Source organism: Arachis hypogaea, chromosome 9 (genome assembly GCF_003086295.3).
Source record: "Arachis hypogaea cultivar Tifrunner chromosome 9, arahy.Tifrunner.gnm2.J5K5, whole genome shotgun sequence".
Taxonomy (NCBI): Eukaryota; Viridiplantae; Streptophyta; class Magnoliopsida; order Fabales; family Fabaceae; genus Arachis; species Arachis hypogaea.
The window spans coordinates 114574809-114596875 of record NC_092044.1 but is presented as its reverse complement, the minus strand read 5'-3'; the positions used below and the strand labels follow the sequence as shown (position 1 = coordinate 114596875).

At 34.8% G+C, this 22067-nt stretch overlaps 1 protein-coding gene across 1 annotated transcript; it reads right to left on the bottom strand.

Annotated features, from left to right (window-relative positions):
- Window positions 1-1215: 1215 nt before the first annotated feature.
- On the bottom strand, window positions 1216-2977 carry LOC112709557 (B3 domain-containing transcription factor VRN1-like). The gene is made up of 4 exons (XM_025761445.1): window positions 2894-2977; window positions 2476-2821; window positions 2264-2403; window positions 1216-1464 (listed from the first exon to the last, which is right to left on the bottom strand). Exons 1-4 carry the CDS (start codon window positions 2975-2977, stop codon window positions 1216-1218), a joined length of 819 nt encoding a protein of 272 aa, XP_025617230.1.
- Window positions 2978-22067: the final 19090 nt, after the last annotated feature.

Below are 22067 nucleotides of genomic sequence, written 5' to 3'. Positions count from 1 at the left end.
CAACAACAAGAATTTTGTTTCATCAATTGGGAAGTTGTCACTCTCTTCTCTTGATTTATCAATGGAAAGTGGATATATGGATGAAGAACCAAAAGAGAACAAGACAAGTAGTGATAATAAATCTGGCTTCTCGAATTGGCTCACACCACTTCCTTGGATAGCTTCAATTCGAATTCGTCGTCTCTAGCCAGGACAATGGTGTCATCTCCATCTGAGGTATTTCACAAGACACTTGCCTCATCGTTCTTCCTTCTTCGGATGGAGGAGCTCGAAGCATAGCTATTGTGTGAGTGCGACAGCAGAAGTGAAGCAAAGATGGGGCCAACTTTGGAGGTCACACCGGCAGCATCGGTGGCAGCAGCAAAAACGGAATCAGCGAATGCAACAGAGACGTCAGCAACAGCAGCATGAGCAGAGGCGTCGGTAGCAGGAATAGAGGTATGGGTGGAGGCAACGAACAGTGGTGGCAGAGCCGTTGCCATGGAGGATTCGCGCAGTGTTCCACCATGAAGGGACAGGAGAAGACCATCAATGAGGGAGTTTTAGTAGGGAATCGGGTCGGATAGTGGTTAGGGTTCGTTTTTTTGGGTTTGGACTTGCTTAGTTTTAGGTTTTAACAAAAAAAAAATGTAACTGCCACGTCATTCTTTGTTAGCACCGCTAGTAAAAAAAATACCGAAAAGACGAATGTGATTAAGTTGGTTATCTTTTGGAGATGAATTCGATTAATTTATTCTTTCGGAAACGAAAATGGAGATTGAAATATCTTTCGATGACTATTTTGAATATTAACTCTAATATAATATAAAAAAAATTATTGAAAATTTATCTCGTTTTCTTTATCTCTTAGTTATTTTTCTAATTTATTCATTTAAATATTAAAACTATAATTAAAAAAATTTAAGTTAAGACTTTCAATCATTAGACTAATTATGTAAGACAAATGATATTTATATCAATTTTTGTATATCTTTTTTCTATGATGATCTTTTTATCAATTATTTTTAATATATAAAATTATATAACAAAGATGTATGTGCACATCAACCCAACCATAAAATATCACACTCAAAGAGTTCAAAACCCAGCCATCTTTCATTCAACACAAAATATATCACGTACAAAGAGTTCAAAATACAAATGGCTATTGCAGTAAGCTACATTCATCATCTATGGATTCTTCCTCCATGTATCTCAAAAGGAAAGTTCTACTAATTAAACATGATGGGCAGCAAAAACATGAACCTTAAAGACCAAATCTTGCATATTAACAAGTTCAAAGACACAAACATCTCCAGGCTTCAACTCATTCTCTTGTGCAAACAAGTTCCACCCAGCAGAAAGGAAGCGATTTGAATAGGTTTTGTTACAATTAAGCATCTTCACAGGCCACGATCTATCCCCATACTCAAGCTTCACATTCTTCACTCCATTATCCACATAACCTTCCAAACCTGGTATGCACTGCATCATGAATATAGATAAAATTTTAAAATTCTGTCAATACTTATAATTTTATTAAATTTTTATTTGGTAATTTTTATTTTAAATAAGCATTTTCAATTGTCATTTTTAAATATTTTTAAAATATAAGTAAAAAAAATACTGTTTGATGTAAGATAGATTATAAACTTTTATCTATCATTAGAACTTAGAAAACAAAGATACAGCAAAGACGATACCACACGGATACCGCGATACAGCGATACAATATTTTTATAAAAATATAAGATCCCATATGTTTAGGATACATCATCAAATATAATAAAATATATAAATAAAAAATTATAATAAAAAATAACATTAAAATTGATTAAAAGTATTTATTGTTGAAATGTATGCACATATTAAAAAACAATAGAATAATCGACTAAATACTTATATTAAAAATAATTTATAAATAAATTATTTTTTATTTAATTTTTTAATTATAAAAATATTTATTTTAAAAAATAATAAAAAAAACTTTTTATTATAAAAAAAGTTAAGTTTTTAATTTTTTCGTAAATACTTAAATAATTTTAAAAATTACAGCAAATAACGTTATAACTTTTCATGAGTTAAATTGTTAAAAATTAAATCAATCCAACCTATTAAAGAGTACAGATACATCAAGGTTGAACGTATCCAAACTTTTTTATATTAGAACTCAATAAAGGCTTGTTAAAAGTTGGTGAATCTATAAGTTTAGGACAAATATAATATACATTGGATGTAATATAGTTTAGGACTAAGAATAAATTTAGATGGTTTTTAACATTACCAGTCGGTATTCTGTGATATGAGGAGGCTTTATGAGCACAGTAAAAAAAGGGTTGTTAGATACGAATTTGTTAGCTTCTTGTCGTGCTCTTGGTTCCCTTGGCCAATTCAATGACAAAGAAGTAGTCACATCCTTCTCATCTGTTCAATGCAAATGAAATAAGTTAAGTTGAGGATTGCATACAAAACTCTTAGATTTCTTTGTTTCTTAACCTCTCATGGTTTTTTTGTTCTTCTTGCATGGATGGATTTCCTTTACAATCTGAACTGAAACATCATCGTTATCATTTCCATTGTAGGAAGAATAGTCTATTTCTAAAGCACCGTCATCAATGATAATGACATCAAATTGGGAAGTAGTTCCTTCGTATTTAAACAGAACCAAGCATCCATGATTCAGAGAGTACTTTTGAGTGAATTCTTTCCAACCTTTTTCAAACCAAACTTGATCATTCTTTTTTCTCAAACACACATTCCACCTTGTTCCATCTGGAGGCTTTAAGGACACTGGATTGGACAAACCACTTCCATATTTCAGTGCAAATTTGTCGGGTATTTTCTGTCAAGAGTACAATAAAGTATTTAGGATATCACAAAAATATGCATATGCAAGAAAATCAAATAGACTTACAAGACTTTTAAGGTTAGTTTTGAGTATAATCTTGAAGAAGAGAATAGACATGACAGCATTCCCTTGGTGAAGATGAGAAGACATGGAAACTCAAGTAGAGTACAGCAGTAGTTTGAAGTTTACAAGTGTTACAACTTTTACAAGAACAACAATAATGAAGTTGGAAGTGAGAGAAGGTGAAGAAGCTCTTATTAATGATTTCATTTATGATCCTAATTAGACTACCTGTTTTCTACTCCAAAATCGAGTGTCATCATTATTTGATTTGATTTGATTAGGCCAATGCTTGCAGCCTGGGAAATATAACCAATAACAAAGAATAGATATTAAGCTGATAAAGCGAATATAATATTAAGGTTTAGCTCAATTTGGGTTGGTGTACGGGAGATGCTATGGAAATAAATTTTTTTAATTTTTTTTAATAATTAAAGGAATAAAATATATTTTTTATTATTAATTTTATAAGTGAGATAAAAAAATATGAGATAGAATAATAAAAAATTAAAAAATATATTTTATATTTTTAATTTTTTTTAATAATTACGATAATTTATTTTCATTAGTTATTAATCAAGTTCTTCTAAAATAATAAAATTGATAAAATAAAATTAGAGACTCAACTAGTATTGTTTTGGGTTGTGTCTAGGTAATCAATAAAGAGTACTTTGATGAATTAGTAAACACCATAGTATTAACTATTGGTGAGAATAGGAAGGATATGAGCTATGTTCTAGAACCACTCCATACAATTAATTTTATATTTTTATATGAAAATGATAGTTAAAATTCGTTAAATAATTTAGTAGGTTTAATTAAATTATTATCTAATTATAAAGTACGGACACATAGACAGGGGACACAACACAGCACGGGATACATCAATATATAAATTTTAAAATTTTATAAGACACAGTGACACATATATATAAAATGTAAAGTAATTTTTTAGATAAATTGTAATGATATTTTGATATTTTAATGATATAAAAATATAAATTAATTTTTAATTATTTTTAATATCTTATTTTAATTATATAAAATATTTAAAATATTTTTTATTTTAATAAATAATAATATATACTATTTTTAAATTTATTTGAATAATACAAGTTAAGAATAAAGTTGTATACGCTGATACGTGATGGTATTTAGGTGTGTCTAAACGTGTCCAGAATTAAATTTTTTATTTTTTATTAAAGCACTAGACAACACACGCGTGTGTCGATGAATGTAGTGTTGAAACATGTTAAATGGACACATCAGATGATAAGTTTATTATTAGAGAAAAATTTTAAATAATAAATATAAAACAAATGTTTTGAAACCTTAAATATTTTAAATTAAGATTTAAAATTTTACGCATAATAAAATCATTAATTTAATAATGATTAATTTATTATTTTATGTATATTTTTACTTTAGAATTTTTTTTAAGATTATAACTAATAAAAAATTAACTTATTATTTTTATAAATATTTTGAAAATTAAATTTATATTTTTTTATAAAAAATATTTTAGTTAGTAATTTTAACATATAAACTTAGAACTCGTATTAGCTGCATCTTTAATCTTAATATTATTACTTATTTTCTCTCTCTCATAAAAACTCTCCAGTATTAATCTGTCTTAAATTATGTCTTTCTTTAGAATATTTAATTAAAATGAAGGGAGAAATTTAAATTATTTAACGATTATCAATTATGAACTTCACATTAAATTAGTTATATTTGAGTTTTTATCTTATAAAAAATAAAATAAAATTTAAATATATTTGTTATACATTTATTTAAATTAAAATTTCAAAAATTTTCATTGATGCTAATTTTAACATATGTGGCTTATAGATTGTTAATTAAATCGTACTAGTATTAATCAATTAACATATAATATACATGAATTAAACAAGTTATTAAAATTTATTGAATTTTTGTTTATTCAATATTATTAAAGATTTTATCATTTCTACACAAAGTTATATTTTTGTATGCTTACATTTTATCCTTTTGCATAATAATCATTACTTTTGAAAATATCATTGTTCAACGGCAGTCACAAATTGTATATCCTTTTTAGTGGAATGTAGTATATTTAAAAAAGGGAAAAGTATGAGAAAATAATAGATTTATTTTACGATGCATATAATGGAGTTTAATTGAAATTAATAATAAATTATAAATTATTAATTAATTTTGTATTATTTTTAATTTAAAATTTAAAAGCATTTATAATTACTCTTAATTATAGATTCAAATCAATTAATCAGGTTAAAACGAAAATGCCCCCGCGTCATCTCCTCGATCACACGGCTGTCCCATGCGTATCTTTCCACCTCCCAGAACAGTTCACTGTCTAGCACTGTGTCATCTTGATTGGCTTCCTCCTTCATCTACGATCGAACAGTTTACCACCAATAACAATTAATCAACCAGCTCCGTCCTCTCGTCCGCACAGAACGCAGCCGGTTTTGACTCCTTCATAATGGCAAAATCATAAGAAGAACGTGTTTCAAGCGAGGGTCTTCCTTTATGCACATCACCTAGCTGAAATTAATTAATGGAGGTCGATATAGTTAAACCGTTAGTTTGTGTAGCCTCTGACGTTTTAGAAAATTTATCATACGAACAAGAAAACTTAGCCGGCGATGTCGCAGGCCACGGTCACAAGTCGAACAAGGTGAGCAATTAGTATTCTCAAATTCTGCCATGGATGTTTATTTTGTTCGAAATAAGTAGTATGACCACAATCCAATCAATCATGTGTCAAATAATTTGTTATTATTATTATATTAAAATATTAATATAATAAGGTCCTTGATTAAATTTAGAGATTTATCATTGTGATAGTGATCATAATATTGAGAGATAAATCTTTTATAATTTAATCTAAATTGTTCTTGATCATAGGATTATTAAAAAGGACATTAATAATCTGGAAAGATCAATATATATATAATGGTCTTCATTGGATGAAGATTAATAGATCTCATTTATTAAATTATATATATAGATGGTGTATATAGGGATATAACCATTGAACTGGCTCACTCTGAGAATTCCTAATGGTTATAATTACCACATATTTGTCAATAGGATATTCTCAAGATGAACATAGTAATAGAGTTTCCTTTGACCTGCGACTATCATAATAATTAATAATGTATTTATTATACTTTGATTCCGGACACCTAATACCCTAGGGTGCTAGTTGAATGGATATTTGGTATGATTTAAATACTTGTAGAATTAATGATCAGTCAATAAGGAATCCGTCAACTCTCGGTAAAGAGTTTGAGCTCTATGATTATAATGAATGAGATGAATAAACTTTGGCCAAGGAGATTGAATGGATGAAGAAATGGGTTTCTTAGGTCATTTACAGTTCATTATAATAATGGTAACAAGTTAGAGTTTGACAATTAAACCATACTCTAAGGGTTAACCAAGAGCTGAAAAGATGGAAGGAATTATACTTTGTTCTTCTGATGTTCTTAGTAAAAATATATTACTTCATACTATCGGGTCGTTGAGGAGTGTTGCTAGACGTCAACCTTGATTAGTAAATTTAGTACGACTAATTTACTACCCACTTAGTATTGAACCTATGAGGTCACATACTAACGAGTGTTCTAACCTTTGCTATATAATTATTTAATTATTATTTTGATTTGATCAAATAAATAATTATATTAATTCAAATGGAATATTATTATATTCTTTGCTAGCACCAAGAATATAATAATAGTATGATAATTGAGAACATTAAATGAGATTTGAGAATAATTAGTTATTCTATTTCTGAATTTAAATGAGATTCTAACTGATTCTGTTTTCAAATTGAGTTATGATATGATTCATAAAATTTGAATGATTCAGATTTGGAATTTCAAGATATGATTTAAATTTGAATTGAGAATCAAATTTAAAATCAGTAACAAATCTCATACTATATATATATATATATATATATATATATATATATATATATATATATATATATATATATGTACGTCAAGAGTACAGGAAAGTCACGAGAGAATAAAACAGAAGAGTTTTATTCCTTTACCGCTATACACATAAATGTATGTGAGCCTAATTCTTAGAGAAGAATTTTATGGCGTGCAAAGAGTTGCAAGAGATTTCTCAATTTAGATCAGATCCATTGGTCAAAGAGTTGACAGCAAATGTTGGTCTCGGTGTGGATACGCATAGCGCCTTCGTACCATCGAAGGAGAAAAATATTTTTACTAGCATACTCAGGTATTTAGATTTGATCTAATATATATTTATTATTGGAATAAAGTTTAAGTACAAAATAGATCTTTAGGATTACTTTCTTTTCTTCCACTGCGTGTTATAAACACATAGTAATCCTTCATATTTTGTGTTTAATTTTTATTTTTAGTCACAATGTAAATGAATTATTTAATTGTATGTTTATTAAAACATGCAATTGTAATTGATGAGTTGAGATGCAACTAAATTTATGTTATGTTTTATATTTAATGGTATCATTACATGCATTGAGGATTAGCTGAAATTGATTAATCATTTCATGCTTATATGATTATATCCAAGAAGCATATAATCGTACGTGTTTTTCTATATGAATGTATGCTGTCTTCACGTTAAATGGAATCTTTATTTGCTAATCATCCTATTATGGACTTATGTGCTTATATGGATGATGTGTTAGCATAATTTAATTTTTTGGTATACTTATATGAATGCATTTTTATCTATGGTGTGCGTATATTATCCTACATGATGATTATGCAAGTATGTAAAATAGATAACTATAGAGTGATGCAGTGGCTAAATTTGTTTACTGAATTGAAGTGAATGCTACTTGTATTTGCAACATGTTAATCATGGAATGCTTATATGAGTATGTTAATCATGTAATGGAATGCTTATATGCTCATATGCTTTCTGTATATTATTTTAATATTTTTCATGCTTATGGGATTATATGGTTATGTGTATCCTACATTTGCATAAATTAACCAATTATGAAGTTATTTGAGTGGTTTATAATGTATGATGTGCTTATATTCTTCTTGCATCTGAATAAAAGAGTGTGTGTATATAAATATACATGAAAAGAATTTTGTTCATAGAGTGAAAAAAGAAGCCACTAAAGAAGCCCTTAAATAATAGCCAAAATAGAATAAATAATTCTACATGATTTTCATTGAATGAAAAAAAAAACAACTAAAGGACGGAAATTAATTAAATAATACATGAAATGAAAAAAAATAATTCTCTTGGCTTGATTTGTAGCTGTTCATCTCCGGTAGATGTTTGGCTTAATCTCAACTTTGTATGTTTATTTGGTATATTACTATTCTAGAACATAACTGTTGGACTTTTTCTTTTTTTTTTGGGCAGGTGGTTCGTCCGCACGCATTTCAAGATATAAACCATGGTGATGTTGCTGGCCTGAATGTTCCCGAACAAGCCGGTGGTTTCATATCTTTGTTAAGTTCCTTCAACAAAAAGTAGGATTAGTTGGACAAGGTTGTGATAGTGTATATTTTCTCATTTCTGTGTTTAAATGATTCATATTAGTTTCAAGGTTCTAAAGCAGCTGTTGCAAAGGTCCACATGTTATTAATTGCAAGAACCATTTTTTCATTTGTTAGAACGAACCATTTTACTATTTTTATTTCGTGTATACGTAATGCATAACGACTATATTTGATGGTTATTCTGTAATTTACGAGATAGTTTAATAAAATTGTACCTGATTTCTACATGCTTCACTGTATAGTTTTTCGGTACATAGCTGTTCATTATAAACATTGTTTTCACATATTTTTAATGAACTAAAGTGGATATTTATTTCCATAGGTGATCAGATGTTCAGTTTTACTCTAAGCATGGATGGTTAGCCGTTAGTATTCGTGTGTGTAGCACTTGATTTTGACCTAGTTAAACTGGATGTTCATTATAGTATGGGATATGATGTTCAGTTTAGCTATATTGGTGGATGGTTAGTGATCACCTATTTCAACATGCACAAATATGACAACTTTACCAAACAACCTTGATAAATCCGGGATTCTAGCATATAAAAAAACATAGATTATTTTTAGGTAACATAACCAATAAATCATTGTACTGTAGAAAAACAAAATATGTCCTAGAATCAGGTCTTTCTAATGTGACAAAACAAATCCTTAAGCATATCAGCAGTAAGTAAACTCAGTATAATATGGTAGTTCAATTCACTGTAACTAATCCTAAGTAAGCAACTTCTTCCTCCCTTTCTGCATTGCCCCCTTCGGTAATCCCTCTGCATGTTCAACCTGTTTTCTAAGAATAAAGGTCCACAATTGATATAATTCCATTAGAAAAAATTCTACCAAAGTCGACATGTAATAAGATCACACATGAATGTTCATCTAAAGCGAGTAACAAGGTGAGCCACTTTAATTTTATTTTATGTTAATGGTGTAAGAAAACTAAAATTTTGAAAATGGCATTCCAAATTGCTAAAATCAAGCTAACAAAAAATTCTAAAATCCTATAATGTTAATTTTTTATGAATATTTTTTATCAGTATTAGTAAAATTTATAGATACAAATAATTGTTTCTTCTAAAAAAAGACAAGCAGAAACAAATCTTGAAAATGATGTGCAGGCCTTATACATATATTGCGTACACTATTCTAATAAACAGGACCAATGAAGATGAAAAAATAAATAAATAAATAAATAAGAGCTCCAACAGACAAAATGATCATAGGAATATGGTGCACGAAATTGCAATTACACTTTTGCAATTCCGCACAACTAACCAGCAAGTGCACTGGGTCGTCCAAGTAATACCTTACGTGAGTAAGGGTCGATCCCACGGAAATTGTCGGCTTGAAGCAAGCTATGGTTATCTTGTAACTCTTAGTCAGGATATCAATAATTATCAGGGTTGATTGTGAAAAGTAAAAGAACATGAAATAAGTACTTGTTTTGCAGTAATGGAGAACAGGTTGAGGTTTTGGAGATGCTATATCTTCTGAATCTCTATTTTCCTACTGTCTTCTTCTTCATGCACGCAAGGCTTCTTCCATGGCAAGCTGTATGTAGGGTTTCACTATTGTCAATGGCTACCTCCCATCCTCTCAGTGAAAATGTTCAACGCGCTCTGTCACAGCACGGCTAATCATCTGTCGGTTCTCAATCAGGTTGGAATAGATCCAGTGATTCTTTTGCGTCTGTCACTAACGCCCAGCCTTCAGGAGTTTGAAGCTCGTTACAGTCATTCAATCCTTGAATCCTACTCAGAATACCACAGACAAGGTTTAGACCTTCCGGATTCTCTTGAATGCCGCCATCAGTTCTAGCTTATACCACGAAGATTCTGATTAAAGAATCCAAGAGATATCTACTCAATCTAAGGTAGAACGGAGGTGGTTGTCAGGCACACGTTCATAGGTGAGAATGATGATGAGTGTCACGGATCATCATATTCATCAAGTTTAGGAACAAGTGATATCTTAGAATAGAAGCAAGCGTGATTGAATGAAAAACAGTAGTAATTGCATTAATCCATCAAGACACAGCAGAGCTCCTCACCCCCAACCATGGGGTTTAGAGACTCATGCTGTAGAAGATACAATGAGAAATGTGTAAAGTGTCATAAGGTCCATATACAATATCAAAAGGTCCTATTAATAGTGAACTAGTAACCTAGGGTATACAGAAATGAGTAAATGACGTAAAAATCCACTTCTGGGGTCCACTTGGCGTGTGCTTGGGCTGAGCATTGAAGCTTTCATGTGTAGAGACTTTTTCTGGAGTTAAACGTCAGCTTTTATGCCAGTTTGGGCGTTTAACTCCAATTTTTGTGCCAGTTCCGGCGTTAAACGCCGGGAATTCTAAAGCTGATTTGCAACGCCGGTTTGGGCCATCAAATCTCAGGAAAAGTATGGACTATTATAGATTGCTGGAAAGCCCAGGATGTCTACTTTCCAACGCAATTGAGAGCGCGCCAATTGGGTTTCTGTAGCTTCAGAAAATCTACTTCGAGTGCAGAAAGGTCAGAATCCAACAACATCTGCAGTCCTTTTCAGCCTCTGAATCAGATTTTTGCTCAGGTCCCTCAATTTCAGCCAGAAAATACCTGAAATCACAGAAAAATACACAAACTCATAGTAAAGCCCAGAAAAGTGAATTTTAACTAGAAACTAATAAAAATATAACAAAAACTAACTAAAATATACTAAAAACATACTAAAAACAATGCCAAAAAGCGTATAAATTATCCGCTCATCACAGCACCAAACTTAAATTGTTGCTTGTCCCCAAGCAACTGAAAATCAGAATAGAATAAAAAGAAGAGAATATACTATAGACTCCAAAATATCAAAGAAACTTAGCTTCAATTAGATGAGCGGGACTAGTAGCTTTTTTGCTTTTGAACAGTTTTGGCATCTCACTTTATCCTTTGAAGTTTAGAATGATTGGCACCTATAGGAACTCAGAACTCAGATAGTGTTATTGATTCTCCTAGTTAAGTATGATGATTCTTGAACATAGCTACTTTATGAGTCTTGGCCGTGGCCCAAAGCACTCTGTCTTCCAGTATTACCACCGGATACATACATGCCACAGACACATGACTGGGTGAACCTTTTTAGATTGTGACTCCGCTTTGCTAGAGTCCCCAATCAGAGGTGTCCAGGGTTCTTAAGCACACTCTTTTTGCCTTGGATCACAACTTTATATATTTTTCTTTTTCTCTTTTTTTTGTATTCACTGCTTTTTCTTGCTTCAAGAATCAATTTGATGATTTTTCAGATCCTCAATAAGATTTCTCCTTTTCTATCATTCTTTCAAGAGCCAACAATTTTAACATTCTTAAAACAACAAATTCAAAAGACATATGCACTGTTCAAGCATTCATTCAGAAAACAAAAAGTATTGTCACCATATCAAACTAATTCAACTAGTTTCAAAGATGAATTCGAAATCCTGTACTTCTTGTTCTTTTATGATTAAAGCATTTTTCATTTAAGAGAGGTGATGCATTCATAGGACATTCATAACTTTAAGAAATTAACCTTAAATTTTATTAATCATGAATTAAGAACAAGACTTAAAAATAGATATAAGGTAAGACTAATAGTAATAGAAAACAGAATTTTAAATTACTCTAAAATAGACTCTTAATGATAGAAATTATCACAGAGTTAGAACTCAATAACCTTGATCTTGAGAAGTGGATGCTCCCTCAACTTGTGGGGTATTTGATCCTTCAAGGGAGAGCTTTTGGCGCTTCAACTCCTGTAGCTCACGCCCCTGCTTCTCTTGTTCCTTCAGCAATTTGCAGAGCATGCAGTTTTGATTCTGCTGTTCTTCCTTAATTTGTTCCATAGCTTCTTGCAGCTTGGCAACAGATGCTTCTAGACGAGTCCAGTAGTCAATTTCAGGAAGTTCAGGGAAGAACTCCTGCGCCCTCCTTTTGATAGAGTTATCTTGCATTTGTCCTTCCATTGACCTCTTGGTGATTGGGTGCTCAATTGGGATGAATTCATCTACTCCCATCCTCACCCCAGCATCTTTACATAACAAAGAGATTAAGCTTGGGTAAGCCAGTTTGGCTTCAGTGGAGTTCTTGTTTGCAATTGTGTAAATCTCACAAGCAATCAGATGATGAATCTCCACTTCTTTTCCCAGCATAATACAATGAATCATTACTGCTCTCTTGATAGTAACCTCAGAACGGTTACTAGTGGGCAAGATAGAACGCCCTATGAAGTCCAACCAGCCTCTTGCAACAAGTTTGAGATCTTCCCTCTTGAGTTGGTTTGGGACACCTTTTGAATTGGTCATCCACTTGGTTCCAGGGAGGCATATGTCCTTTAGAACTTGATCCAACCCCTTATCTACTCTCACCATTCTCCTATTAAAGGATTCAGGATCATCTTGTAGTTGAGGTAATTTGAAGACCTATCTTATTTTGTCCAGATGGAAGTAAATAATTCTCCCTCTGACCATGGTTCTGTAGGTATGAAAAGCGGTTCCAGTCATTCTCTGCTTATCTGTTAGCCACAGATTTGAGTAAAATTCCTGAACCATATTTCTCCCAACCTTTGTCTCAGGGTTGGTTAGAACTTCCCATCCTGTGTTTCGAATTTGCTCTTGGATCTCCGGATATTCATCTTCTTTCAGATCAAATTTAACTTCCGGGATCACTGACCTTAGACCCATTATTTTGTGGTAATGGTCTGCATGTTCTTTGGTTAAAAACTTCTCTTGACTCCAAAGGTCTTTTGGAGCATTCTCTTTCTTGCCTCTTGAATTGATTTGTTTTTCTTTGGGAGCCATGCTCTTGATGAGCCTTAACTTAGTGATCACGGAAAAACACACCAAACTTAGAGGTTTGCTTGTCCTCAAGCAAAAGAAAGGAAAGAGGAGAGAGAGGAGGAGAGCAAATTCGAATGGTGGGGAAGGGGGTGTGGCCAAACATAAATTTTTAAGGAAGGGGAAGAGATTTCAAAAATTTTGAAGGAGATTTGAGAAGATATGGAAAGAATTTGAGAGATATTTGAGTTTTTTTAAAGAAGATTTGGAAAGGATTTGAAAGATATTTGAAGAATGATTTTAATTTTGAAAATTTGAAGGTGAATGATGAAAGTTTGAAATGTGTTTATGTAGAAAATTATGGATCAAAACAGGAAAGTTTGAAAAAAATTTGAAGTTGAAAGCAAAATCTCTATCCCACACCTTTCTGGCGTTAAACGCCCAGAATGGTATCCATTCTGGCGTTTAACGCCCAAATGTTGGTCAATTTGGGCGTTTAACGCCCAGCCAGGTACCCTGGCTGGCATTAAACGCCAGAAACCCCTTCATCACTGGGTGTTTTGCTAAACACCCAGGATGCTGCACACCTGGCGTTAAACGCCCAGAATGGTGCCCATTCTGGCGTTTAACGCCCAAAGTACCCCTTACTGGCATTTTTTCGCCAGCAAGCTCCTTTTCTCTGCTTTTTGTACTGAATCCTTCTGTAACTCTGTGAATTCCTTCAATTTTGATTATTGCCCTTTGAGAATATGTATCAAACTTTGATTAAACAAAACAGATAACCTGCTAATGACTGGGTTGCCTCCCAGCAAGCGCTTCTTTATTGTCTTTAGCTGGACCTTCACTGAGAATCATTCAAGCCTCAGTTTTGAGCATTCTTGCTCAAAATTGCTTTCAAGATAATGCTTGATCCTCTGTCCATTAACAATGAACTTTTTATTAGAATCAGTATCCTGAAACTCAACATATCCATATGGTGACACTCCTGTAATCACATACGGACCCCTCCACCGGGATTTAAGTTTTCCTGAAAACAGTCTGAGCCTAGAGTTGAAGAGCAGAACTTTTTGTCCTGGCTCAAAGACTCTGGATGACAGCTTCTTGTCATGCCACTTCTTTGCCTTTTCCTTATAAATTTTTGCATTTTCAAAGGCACTGAGTCTAAATTCATCTAGCTCATTTAGCTGGAGTAATCTTTTTTCACCAGCTAACTTAGCATCCAGGTTTAGGAATCTGGTTGCCCAGTAGGCTTTATGTTCCAGTTCCACGGGCAGATGACAGGCCTTGCCATACACAAGTTGGTATGGAGAGGTTCCTATAGGAGTCTTGAATGCTGTTCTGTATGCCCACAGAGCATCATCCAAGCTCTTTGCCCAATCCTTTCTATGGGCAATTACAGTCTGTTCTAGGATTCTTTTTAGCTCTATGTTAGAGACTTCAACTTGCCCATTTGTCTGTGGATGATACAGAGTTGCTACTTTGTGGCTAATTCCATATCAGACCATAGCAGAGTACAATTGTTTGTTGCAGAAATGAGTGCCTCCATCACTGATTAAGACTCTGGGAACACCAAATCTGCTGAAGATGTGTTTCTGAAGGAATTTCAGTACAGTCTTAGTATCATTAGTGGGTGTAGCAATTTCTTCTACCCATTTAGATACATAGTCCACTGCCACTAGAATGTAAGTATTTGAGTATGATGGTGGGAACGGACCCATGAAGTCAATACCCCATACATCAAACAATTCAATCTCTAAGATCCCTTGTTGAGGCATGGCATATCCATGAGGCAAGTTACCAGCTCTTTGGCAACTGTCACAGTTACGCACAAACTCTCGGGCATCTCTATAGAGAGTAGGCCAGTAGAAGCCACATTGGAGGACCTTAGTGGCTGTTCGCTCACTTCCGAAATGTCCCACATACTGTGATCCATGGCAGTGCCATAGGATCCTTTGTGCTTCCTCTCTGGGTACACATCTGCGGATCATTCCGTCTGCACATCTCTTAAAGAGATATGGCTCATCCCATAGGTAGTACTTGGCAACTGAAATTAATTTCTTTCTTTGCACCCTGCTGTACTCCTGGGGTATGAACCTCACAGCTTTATAATTTGCAATATCTGCAAACCATGGAGCTTCGTGAATGGCAAAGAGTTGCTCATCTGGGAAAGTCTCAGAGATCTCAGTAGAAGGGAGGGACGACCCATCTACTGGTTCTATTCAGGACAGATGATCGGCTACTTGGTTCTCTGTCCCTTTTCTGTCTCTTATTTCTATATCAAACTCTTGCAGAAGCAGCACCCACCTTATGAGCCTGGGTTTTGAATCCTGCTTTGTGAGTAAGTATTTAAGAGCAGCATGGTCAGTGTACACAATCACTTTTGACCCTACTAAATAGGATCTAAACTTGTCAATGGCATAGACCACTGCAAGTAACTCTTTTTCTGTGGTTGTGTAATTCTTCTGTGCATCATTTAGAACACGGCTGGCATAATAAATGACATGCAGAAGCTTGTTATGCCTCTGTCCCAACATTGCACCAATGGCATGGTCACTGGCATCACACATTAGTTCGAATGGCAATGTCCAGTCTGGTGCAGAGATGACTGGTGCTGTGACCAGCTTGGCTTTCAGGGTCTCAAATGCCTACAGACACTGTGTGTCAAACACAAATGGTGTGTCAGTAGCTAGCAGGTTGCTCAGAGGTTTTGCAATTTTTGAAAAATCCTTTATAAACCTTCTGTAGAATCCTGCATGCCCCAGAAAGCTTCTGATTGCCTTAACATTGGCAAGTGGTGGTAATTTTTCAGTTACCTCTACCTTTGCTTTATCCACCTCTATTCCCTTACTTGAAATTTTGTGCCCAAGGACAATTCCTTCAGTCACCATAAAGTGACATTTCTCCCAGTTTAAAACCAGGTTAGTCTCTTGGCACCTTTTCAGGACAAGTGCTAGATGGTTAAGATAGGAGCTGAATGAGTCTCAATATACTGAGAAGTCATCCATGAAGACTTCCAGGAATTCCTCCACCATATCAGAGAAGATGGATAGCATGCATCTATGAAAAGTTACAGGAGCATTACACAGACCAAAAGGCATTCTCCTGTAGGCAAACACGCAAGAAGGGCAAGTGAATGCTGTTTTCTCTTGGTCCTGAGGATCTACTGCAATTTGGTTGTAACCTGAATAGCCATCCAAAAAGCAGTAATAATCATGACCAGCTAGTCTTTCTAGCATTTGGTCTATGAATGGTAAAGGAAAATGATCCTTTCTGGTGGCTGTATTGAGCCTTCTGTAGTCAATACACATACGCCACTCTGTAACTGTTCTTGTAGGAACCAGTTTATTTTTTTCATTATGAACTACTGTCATGCCTCCCTTCTTGGGGACAACTTAGACAGGGCTCACCCAGGGGCTATCAGAAATGGGATAAATAATCCCAGCCTCTAGTAATTTAGTGACCTCTTTCTGCACCACCTCCGTCATGGCTGGATTTAGCCGCCTTTGTGGTTGAATCACTGGTTTGTAGGGGTGGCAAAACGGGTCGAGCCCGCCGGGCCGATCCGCAAAACCCGCTAAAAAGGTGGGTCGGGCTAGGATTTCAAACCCGCCAAATTAAGAAAACCCGCCAAACCCGCACCGCCAAATTGGCGGGTTTTGGCGGGGCGGGGCGAGCCGGTCCGTCGGGCCGAAGCTTTATATTTTTCTTTTTTTTATTAAATAAAATAGTGGTTACTATTATAAAATTAATAATTATAGAATTTTTAAACACTTTTTTTTCATTTTTTGTTTTTATTCTTCTTTTAGTTATTAACTTTATTTATTTTATTTTACAATTTCGTATATATGCTCAAATTATGTGACTTATTTTTTAAAATAAAGATGATTTTATTGACAAATATTATTTTGAACAATTTTATTGAAGTTAAAAATTAAAAAAATAGTAAACAAATTATATTAAAATTTGACTATTTTTTATTTGTATTTTATTTTTTAATTATTATTTTTTGGTTAATTTTAATGAATTTTATTTTTCAAAAAAAAAAAGAAAAAAGAGTCAAAAGGGCTAGCTCGCCAACCCACCAATCCGCCATAAAGCGGGGCGGGCTAGCATTTTGAACCCATTTTAGTTGGCGGGGTGGGCCGGTCCGCCCCGTTTATGAGGCGGGCCTAGGCGGGGCGGGGCGGGCCAGCCCACTTTGCCACCCCTACTGGTTTGGCATTATCCTCCAATAGGATCTTGTGCATGCATCTTGCTGGGCTAATGCCCTTAAGATCACTTATGGACCACCCAAGAGCTGTCTTGTGTGTCCTTAGCACCTGAATCAGTGCTTCCTCTTCTTGTGGATTTAAAGCAGAGCTTATGATCACTGGAAAAGTGTCACCCTCTCCCAGAAATGCATACTTCAGGGATGGTGGTAGTGGTTTGAGCTCAGGTTTGGGAGGCTTATCCTCTTCCTGAGGAATTTTTAAAAATTCTTTTGTTTCCTCTGGTTCTTCCTGATCAGGCTGAACATCCTTGAAGATGTCCGCTAGCTCTGATTCTAGACTTTCAGTCATATTGATCTCTTCTACTAAAGAGTCAATAATGTCATCGCTCATGCAGTCATTTGGTGTGTCTGGATGCTGCATAGCTTTTATAGCATTCAACTTGAACTCATCCTCATTGACTCTCAGGGTTACTTCCCCTTTTTGTACATCAATAAGAGTTCGTCCAGTTGCTAGGAAATGTCTTCCTAGAATGAGAGTTGCACTCTTGTGCTCCTCCATTTCCAGCACTACAAAGTCAGTTGGAAAGGTGAATGGCCCAACCTTGACAATCATGTCCTCAATTATGCCTGATGGATATTTAATGGAGCCATCAGCAAGTTGGAGACATATCCGGGTTGGTTTGACTTCATCAGTCAACCCAAGCTTTTTGATAGTAGATGTAGGTACTAGATTGATACTTGCTCCCAGGTCACACAGTGCTGTCTTGGTGCAAGCACCTTCTAATGTGCATGGTATCATAAAGCTTCCTGGATCTTGAAGCTGTTATGGTAAGCTTTTCAGAATGACTGCACTGCATTCTTCAGTGAGAAACATTTTTTCAGTTTCTCTCCAATCCTTCTTATGACTTAAGATCTCTTTCATGAACTTAGCATAAGAAGGTATTTGCTCAAGTGCCTCTGCAAACGGAATCTTTATTTCAAGAGTCCTTAGATAGTCTGCAAAGCGGGCAAATTGCTTATCCTGTTCCGCTTGGTGGAGTTTCTGAGGATAAGGCATCTTGGCTTTATATTCCTCAACCTTAGTTGCTGCAGGTTTATTCCTTACAGAGGTGGTTGGAGAAGCCTTTTTAGAGGGGTTACTATCAGCACTCTCAGGTGTCTGATTCCTCATTGGCGTTTGAACGCCAGGTTTGGGTGAGGAATGGGCGTTTAATGCCAACTTTCCCCCTTTTCTGGCGTTTGAACGCCAGAACTGGGCAAGGAATGGGCGTTTAACGCCAGCCTTTCCCCCCTTTCTGGCGTTTGAACGCCAGGAGTATTCCTCTCTGAGCTCTTACTGTCCTCAGAGGGATTTTGAGCAGTGGTTTGGTTATCCTCTGTCAACTGTTTCTTTCTTGGCCTTTTGCTACTTTGAGCAGTGTTATTCAATGTCTTCCCACTCCTCAGTTAAACTGCTTGGCATTCTTCTGTTATCTGTTTAGATAACTGCTGTTTTGTTTGATTCAACTGTGATTCTATGTTCTTGTTGGCAATTTTTGTTTCTTGGAGCATCTCTTTAAATTCTGCCGACTGTTTTGTCATCAGGAGTAATTGCTGATTAAGCTCAACAATCTGTTCTTGAGGATTAGGATCAGTAGCTACTGCCATAGCTTCTTCTTTTGTAGAGGGCTCACTGCTAGAGTACAAATGTTGATTTCTAGCAACAATATCTATGAGTTCTTGAGCCTCTTCAATCGTCTTCCTCATATGTATAGATCCACCAGCTGAGTGGTCTAGAGACATCTGAACTTTTTCTGTAAGCCCATAGTAGAAGATGTCTAACTGTACCCACTCTGAAAATATTTCAGAGGGCCATTTTCTTAGCATACCTCTATACCTCTCCTAGGCATTATAAAGGGATTCATTATCCTCTTGTTTAAAGCCTTGGATGTCCAGCCTTAGCTGTGTCATCCTTTTTGGAGGGTAAAATTGATTCAGGAATTTGTCTGATAACTGTCTCCATGTTTTTATGCTTGCTGTGGGTTGGTTATTCAACCACCTCTTAGCTTGATCTTTTACAGCAAATAGAAACAGTAATAATCTGTAGACATCCTGATCTACCTCTTTATCACGTACTGTGTCAGCAATTTGTAAGAATTGTGCCAGAAACTCAGTAGGCTCTTCCTGTGGAAGACCGGAATACTGGCAATTTTGCTGCACCATGATAATGAGTTGAGGATTTAGCTCAAAACTGCTTGCTTTAATGGGAGGTATACAGATGCTACTCCCATATGCAGCTGTAATGGGGTTAGCATATGACCCCAGAGTCCTTCTAGACTGCTCAATTCCACTTAGGTCCATGATGGAGAAAGGGAATATGATATGGATTCACAAGTAAAGTAAACTTTATTTTATTAAAGGTGACCGAAGAATTTAAAATAAAATAAAATAAAATGTCGAAAACTAAAAAAAATGAGATCAAAACAAATTGAAACTAAATCAATTAGTTAATTAAAAAAGAGATTTTGGAATTAGCAATTGAAAAGATATGATTGAAAATTATTTTGAAAAATATTTAATTTTTTTGAAATGAGGAAAGAGAAAAATAACAAAATGACACCAAACTTAAAATTTTTAGAAAATCAGACACAAATTTTCGAAAACTTAAAGGAAAACACAAAGAAGACACCAAACTTAGAATTTTTAAGGATCAAGAAATGACTAAGGACATGCAAATTCGAAAAATAAAAGAAAACAAAAACATGCAATTGACACCAAACTTAAAATATGAAACTAAACTCAAATAAAAGACTCTAAACCAACAAAAATAAAACAGTCATAATCTAAGCAACAAGATAAATCGTCAGTTGTCCAAACTCGAACAATCCCCGGCAACGGCACCAAAAACTTGGTGCACGAAATTACAATCACACTTTTGCAATTCCGCACAACTAACTAGCAAGTGCACTGAGTCGTCCAAGTAATACCTTACGTGAGTAAGGGTCGATCCCACGGAGATTGTCGGCTTGAAGCAAGCTATGGTTATCTTGTAACTCTTAGTCAGGATATCAATAATTATCAGGGTTGATTGTGAAAAGTAAAAGAGCATGAAATAAGTACTTGTTTTGCAGTAATGGAGAACAAGTTGAGGTTTTGGAGATGCTATATCTTCTGAATCTCTGCTTTCCTACTGTCTTATTCTTCATGCACGCAAGGATTCTTCCATGGCAAGCTGTATGTAGGGTTTCACCGTTGTCAATGGCTACCTCCCATCCTCTCAGTGAAAATGTTCAACGCGCTCTGTCACAGCACGGCTAATCATCTGTCGGTTCTCAATCAGGTTGGAATATAATCCAGTGATTCTTTTGCGTCTGTCACTAACGCCCAGCCTTCAGGAGTTTGAAGCTCGTCACAGTTATTCAATCCTTGAATCCTACTCAGAATACCACAGACAAGGTTTAGACCTTCCGGATTCTCTTGAATGCCGCCATCAGTTCTAGCTTATACCATGAAGATTCTGATTAAAGAATCCAAGAGATATATACTCAATCTAAGGTAGAACGGAGGTGGTTGTCAGGCACACGTTCATAGGTGAGAATGATGATGAGTGTCACGGATCATCATATTCATCAAGTTTAGGAACAAGTGATATCTTAGAATAGAAGCAAGCGTGATTGAATAAAAAATAGTAGTAATTGCATTAATCCATCAAGACACAGCAGAGCTCCTCACCCCCAACCATGGGGTTTAGAGACTCATGCTGTAGAAGATACAATGAGAAACGTGTAAAGTGTCATAAGGTCCAGATACAATATCAAAAGGTCCTATTAATAGTGAACTAGTAACCTAGGGTATACAGTAATGAGTAAATGACGTAAAAATCCACTTCCGGGGTCCACTTGGCGTGTGCTTGGGCTGAGCATTGAAACTTTCATGTGTAGAGACTTTTTCTGGAATTAAACGCCAGCTTTTATGCCAGTTTGGGCGTTTAACTCCAATTTTTTTGCCAGTTTCGGCGTTAAACGCCGGGAATTCTGAAGCTGATTTGCAACGCCGGTTTGGGCTATCAAATCTCGGGTAAAATATGGACTATTATACATTGCTGGAAAGTCCAGGATGTCTACTTTTCAACACAATTGAGAGCGCACCAATTGGGCTTCTGTAGCTCCAGAAAATCCACTTCGAGTGCAGGGAGGTCAGAATCCAACAGCATCTGCAGTCCTTTTCAGCCTCTGAATCAGATTTTTGCTCAGGTCCCTCAATTTCAAACAGAAAATACCTGAAATCACAGAAAAACACACAAACTCATAGTAAAGCCCAGAAAAGTGAATTTTAACTAGAAACTAATAAAAATATAACAAAAACTAACTAAAATATACTAAAAACAATGCCAAAAAGCGTATAAATTATCCGCTCATCAGAATAAAAATAGATAATACGAAGGAGCAACTATGCACTAAACATATACACTACAAAATTTTCAACGGTTAGTCAAAGGATCAAATAATGACTCTCAAGAAGTGGTAGTACTGGTATATAGTGCTAGTGCTGGTGCTGAATTATGAACAACAAAAATCAATGAGCTGATATATCTCACACAAACAAACACACACAGAAGTGGTAGTACTGGTATATAGTGCTGGTGCTGAGTCATGAACAACAAAAATCAATGAGCTGATA

Excerpts from the sequence above, each read along its gene's own strand:
- LOC112709557 (XM_025761445.1), bottom strand. The coding sequence starts at position 2,977 with ATGTCTTCTCATCTTCACCAAGGGAATGCTGTCATGTCTATTCTCTTC. Across the intron at positions 2,404-2,475 it reads GAACAAAAAAACCATGAGAG|ATGAGAAGGATGTGACTACT; the intron begins GTTAAGAAACAA and ends TGCATTGAACAG. Across the intron at positions 1,465-2,263 it reads ATATCACAGAATACCGACTG|TGCATACCAGGTTTGGAAGG; the intron begins GTAATGTTAAAA and ends TTCATGATGCAG.